Source organism: Carcharodon carcharias, chromosome 13 (genome assembly GCF_017639515.1).
Source record: "Carcharodon carcharias isolate sCarCar2 chromosome 13, sCarCar2.pri, whole genome shotgun sequence".
Taxonomy (NCBI): Eukaryota; Metazoa; Chordata; class Chondrichthyes; order Lamniformes; family Lamnidae; genus Carcharodon; species Carcharodon carcharias.
The window spans coordinates 963,093-969,092 of NC_054479.1; the positions used below are offsets into that span (position 1 = coordinate 963,093).

The 6,000-nt window shown below is 45.7% G+C and overlaps 1 protein-coding gene across 11 annotated transcripts in view; it reads left to right on the forward strand.

Annotated features, from left to right (window-relative positions):
* ncor2 (nuclear receptor corepressor 2) overlaps positions 1-2,429 on the forward strand; it is a 501,645-nt gene extending 499,216 nt beyond the window's left edge. For all 11 annotated transcript variants that reach the window (XM_041202112.1, XM_041202119.1, XM_041202114.1 and 8 more), the window contains 2 exons: positions 30-197; positions 1,928-2,429. In XM_041202112.1, coding sequence (XP_041058046.1) covers positions 30-197; positions 1,928-2,112 — 353 coding nt within the window. In that variant the 3' untranslated portion in view covers positions 2,113-2,429. The remainder of the gene's footprint in view (positions 1-29; positions 198-1,927) is intronic.
* Positions 2,430-6,000: the final 3,571 nt, after the last annotated feature.

A 6,000-nucleotide genomic window follows, 5' to 3' on the forward strand; every position in this document is an offset into this window, starting at 1 on the left:
AGAACCTGACAGCTGCTTTTGAATTCCAGGTGGAGGCAAGTTAAAAATTGGTGTGCGCTCCAATAGCAGAAAAGCCAAATCGCCTGTGCCAGGCCTGGCCTATTGTGAGAGACCAACCTCTGCACACTCAGACACTGACTGTCACAGACGCACTCCTTTAACCCAGCAGGTGTGGGAGAATAGACCGTCATCCACAGGTAAATGAATCCATCTCCACGTTTGATCAAAACTCATCTACAAATGGAGTCTTTAAAGATGATCATTGTGGAGCTGCATTTAAACCAATGGCACTGTCGGTAAAAATTCCTGTGTGATTAAATGGTGCAATTCAGAGTTTCACTAACAAACTATCACACTCCTCATCTCAGTGAAACAATGAGCTAATCTGCTAATGATATAAAATAGGCGGAGGGATGTATTTCTGAAGCAATGCTTGTTTAATCAAAGTGAGAGGCCATTTGCAAATTCCAGGAACTCTCTCTATATGACATGTAAATATATTTGAGAAAGATGGAAGATTCCATCGCTGACTGTAACTCACTGCAGCAGAGCAGAAAGGTCATTACACAGATTCAAACAGGGATCTGTGGGAATGGAGGAGACAACATGTCCAAGGAGCGGGAAGAAGAAAAGGGAAACTGGAGATGGGGCGGTAATTTGCAAGGACAGGGGGCACTCTCAACTCTGAAAAGCAGCCCATAATTCTTGTATCTCTTTATAATATCATAACTGTAACTCCCTCATCTTCAGCAGCTATTTCTCAGTGTAGAACGTTCTCAGCCTCTGAAGCAGCAGGTCCGAAATCCAGTCTCACTTCAGACACCTCAACACAGAATCCAGACCGGCGGCTACTCAAACTCCTTTGTTCATGGACCAGTTGGGCCGAAAAAAGAACCCATCAGTCAGTCCGACCCCGCCCGTCAGTCCAACCCCGCCCGACAGTCCGACCCCGCCCGACAGTCCGACCCCGCCCGTCAGTCCGACCCCGCCCGTCAGTCCGACCCCGCCCGTCAGTCCGACCCCGCCCGACAGTCCGACCCCGCCCGTCAGACCAACCCCACCCGACAGTCCGACCCCGTCTGTCAGTCTGACCCATCCTTGTCACTGCAAAAAGAAAACTCATCAGAATGAATGGGAAGAACGAGGCGGGTTCAGGATGAGGGGGGTTCCCGACGAGGAGGGTTCGGGACGAGGGGGGGTCGGGACGAGGGGGGGTCGGGACGGGGGGTTCGGGACGAGTCGGGACGAGGGGGGTCGGGACGAAGCGGGGGGGGTCGGGACGAGGGGGGTTCATGACGAGGGGGGGTTCGAACAGACGCCAGTGAGTTGATGTCTGGTCCTGAGATGCAGAGCTTCAGTCTCACAGCAACTCCACATTCAGCCAGATCCTCCACTTTGTTTATATAAGTGAAAAACACCCCATCTCTCAGCTCTGTGCTATAACAGGAAGGTAAACCTTCTTTATCAAACTGCATTGTTGATGTTTGTGGTTATGATCATTTGTGGTGAACACGAGAACGAGGCTGGTTCTGTGACATCTCACAGGCAGCTGAAAGGAAGATTCCAGCCTCTTCTCCCATTTGGACTCGGCTGTGGCATTGCGGGTCAGTGATGTGCTTTCTCAGCAGCCAGTGAACCACATGCAGGGCCCCTGCAGACAAATCACACTCCAAAAACCATTGATCTAGGCAGACACTCCCACTGGAGTGTTAACAGAGCATTGCACTGTCGGAGGGTCAGTACTGAGGGAGTGCCGCACTGTCGGAGGGTCAGTACTGAGGAACTGTCTTTCATCCGCATGAAGATGTGAATTTACTATTGGAAGGTTAACATGGGGAGTTCTTGCCGACATGATATGTTGATGTGAGATGATGATATTGGTTGAGACAATCTTTGTAAGAATAAGTTTTTCTCTCTCTGTTTAAAGGATCTGCTCCCTTTCCCTATAACGCTTTGACAGCCAGACTACCCGCAGGGCTCTTCCCAACATCTGTCACTCCTTCAGCAATGATCATGATGACTGCACCCAGCCAGCAGCACTCCTGGGGGAGAGACAGAGAACCTAAGGCACTGCTTTCTTCACAATATGAAACACTGTCAGACAGTGAATAAACAGCAAACCTCAGCGAAATGGAAAAGTGTGACATGGAAATACACCTTCACCTTAAACTGACAGGACAATGATTCGAATTTGTGAACCATTTACAAACCCAATGCTGTAAACATTGGTGCATGTCCATGTTTCACTGGTTGATATTTTCGAGCTAATTACTATCCTATATCCCAGACACAGATAAATCCACTCTCTGTAACTTCACCTTTCAACAAAGCAAGGTTTATTTTTTATTTTTTTATTGTGTAATTTTAAACTGCCCATTTAAAGCTCACCTTATCTTTCCATCAATTAATAAAAATGAATTTTGACAATGCACCAGTTATATCACGTTTACTGGTTGTTGGTTTCACATTCACACCTGGTTCCTGCCTCTCACCCGTTGCAAGTCAGCATGTAATCACATCAAAAAACCTTCTTTAAATAATTCTTAATCACAATTCAATTGATAGAAACTCTCAGGCACATTTTAAGATTCAAAAGTCAATTTATCTGAGCAAATTGTAAGATACAATCAATGCAGACTCCGAGACAGCCCTGGGACCACGCCTGATGGTCAGTCTGATTGAGTGGATGGTCAGTCTGAGCAGATGATCAGCCTAATTGAGTGGACGGTCAGTCTGATTAAGTGGATCATCCGTCTGATTTAGTGGACAGTCAGACTGAGTGGACGGTCAGTCTGATTGAGTGGACGGTCAGCCTGATTGAGCGGATGGTCACTGAGTGAATGGTCAGTCTGATTGAGCAGATGGTCACTGAGCGAATGGTCAGTCTGATTGAGCGGACGATCAGTCTGATTTAGTGGACGGTCAGTCTGATTGAGCGGACGGTCAGTCTGATTGAGCGGACGGTCAGTCTGATTGAGCGGACGGTCAGTCTGATTGAGCGGACGGTCAGTCTGATTTAGTGGACGGTCAGTCTGAGTACACGGTCAGTCTGATTGAGCGGACGGTCAGTCTGATTTAGTGGACGGTCAGTCTGAGTACACGGTCAGTCTGATTGAGCGGACGGTCAGTCTGATTGAGCGGACGGTCAGTCTGAATGAGCGGACGGTCAGTCTGATTGAGCGGACAGTCAGTCTGATTGAGCGGACGGTCAGTCTGATTGAGCGGACGGTCAGTCTGATTGAGCGGACGATCAGTCTGAGTACACGGTCAGTCTGATTGAGCGGACGATCGGTCTGATTTAGCGGACGGTCGGTCTGATTTAGCGGACGGTCAGTCTGATTTAGCGGACGGTCAGTCTGATTTAGCGGACGGTCAGTCTGATTTAGCGGACGGTCAGTCTGATTGAGCGGACGGTCAGTCTGATTGAGCGGACGGTCAGTCTGATTGAGCGGACGGTCAGTCTGATTTAGTGGACGGTCAGTCTGATTTAGTGGACGGTCAGTCTGATTGAGCAGACGATTAGTCTGAGTGAATGGTCAGTCTGAGCAGACAATCAGTCTGATTGAGCAGACGGTCAGTCTGAGTGAATGGTCAGTCTGAGCAGACAATCAGTCTGATTGAGCAGACGGTCAGTCTGAGTGAATGGTTAGTCTGACTCAGCAGACAATCAGTCTGATTGAGCAGACGGTCACTCTGAGTGAATGGTTAGTCTGATTCAGCAAACGTTCAGTCTGATTGAGCAAGTAGTCAGTCTGATTCAGGGGATTGGTGGTGGTGACTCCACCACTGTTGGCCAGTTAATGGTGCCACTGAGCAAGGTGATCTTTGTGGACACTGTAATACTGCAGTGTGAACATACAAAATAGGAGCAGGAGTAGGCCATTCGGCCCATCAAGCCTGCTCCACCATTCAATAAGATCATGGTTGATCTGTTTGTGTTTCGAATTCCTTATTCCCATCTACCCCCAATAACCTTTGATTCTCTTGCCTAACAAGAATCTATCTAACTCTGCCTTAAAAATATTCAATGACCCCGCCTCCTCCACCTTCTGAGGCAGAGAGTTCCAAAGTCACACAACCCTCTGAGAGAAAAAATTTCTCCTCATCTCTGTCCTAAAAGAGCGACCCCTAATTTTAAAACAGTGCCCCCTAGTTCTGGACTCACCCACAAGAGGAAACATCCTTTCCACATCCACCTTGTCAAGGCCGTTCAGGATCTTGTAAACTTCAGTCAAATCACCCCTCATTCTTCTAAAAACTCCAGCGGAAACAAGCCCAGTCTGTCCAACCTTTCCTCATAAGACAACCCACTCTTTCCAGGTATCAATCTAGTAAACCTGCTCTGAACCATCTCCAATACATTTGCATTCTTCCTTAAATAAGGAGACCGAAACTGCGCACAGTATTCGAGATGTGGTCTCACCAATGCTCTGTATAACTGAAACATAACATCCTTACTTTTATGTTCAATCCCTCTCGTAACAAAGGAGAGCATTCCATTAGCCCTCTTAATTACTTGCTATACCTGCATACTAGTTTTTGTGACTCATGTACTAGAACACCCAGATCCCTCTGCACCTCAGAATTCTGCAGCCATTCTCCATTTAAGTAATACTCTGCTATTTTGTTCTTCCTGCCAAAGTGAATAATTTCACATTTTCCATCTGCCAGATCATTGCCCACTCACTCAACCTATCTACATCTGTTTGCAACCTCATGTCTTCTTCACAACATACTTTCTACCTATATATATGTATATATATATATATATAAAAACAAAAAACAGGGTCGAAGGGTCAAGAGGACTTGAAACGTCAACTCTTTTCTTCTCCGCCGATGCTGCCGGACCTGCTGAGTTTTTCCAGATAATTCTGTTTTTGTTTTATACTTTCTACCTATCTTTGTGTCATCTGCAATTTTAGCTACCATGCCATCGCTCTCCTCATCTAAGTCATTGATATAAATTGTAAAAAGTTGAGGTCCCAGCACAAACCCTGTGGGACTCTACTTGTCACATCCTGCCAACCAGAAAAAGACCCATCTATATATACTCTCTGGTTTCTGCCATCAGCTAATCTTCTATCCATTCCAATATGTCACCCCTACATGATGAGCTTTTATTTTCTGCAATAACCTTTGATGTGGCACCTTATCTAATGCCTTCTGGAAATCCAAGTACAGTACATCTACAGGCTCCCCTTTATCCACAGCTCATGTTACTCCTTCAAAAAACTCCAATAAATTGGTTAAATGTGGTTTCTCTTTCACAAAACCATGTGATTACCTTGAGTTTCTCCAAGTGCCCAGCTATAACCTCCTTGATCAATTCTAACACCTACCCCATGACAGATGTCAAGCTAACTGGCCTATAGTTTCCTGTTTTCTGCCTCCCTTTTTGAATAGAGGGGTTATATTTGCTATTTACCAGTGTAATGGAACCTTTCCAGAATCTAGGGAATTTTGGAAAATTAACACCGACATATCTACTACCTCATTAGCCACCTTTTTAAGACCCTAGGATGAAGTCCATCAGAACCCAGAGACTTGCCAGCCGGCACCTCCATCAGCTTGCTCTGTACCACTTCCCTAGCGATTGTAATTTCAACAAGTTCCCCTCTCTCTTCCACCTCCCGATTTACAGCTATTACTGGAATGTTTTTTGTATCCTCAATATTCAACACAGAAGCAAAATATTCATTTTATCTGCCATTTCCTTATTATCTACTGTTAGTTCCTCATTCCCACTCTCTAGAGGACCAACACTCACTTTACTTACTGTTTACCTTTTTAAATACCTGTAGAAACTCTTGCTCTCCGTTTTTACATTTCTAGCTAGCTTCCTCTCATACTCTAATTTCCTTCTCCCGATTAACCTTTTAATCATTCTCTACCATTCTTTATATTCTGACCAACCGTCTGTCTTGCCACTCATCTTTGCGAAGTTGTATACTTTTTCCTTAAGTTCGATGCTTTCCTTAACTTCTGGAGTTAACCATGGAT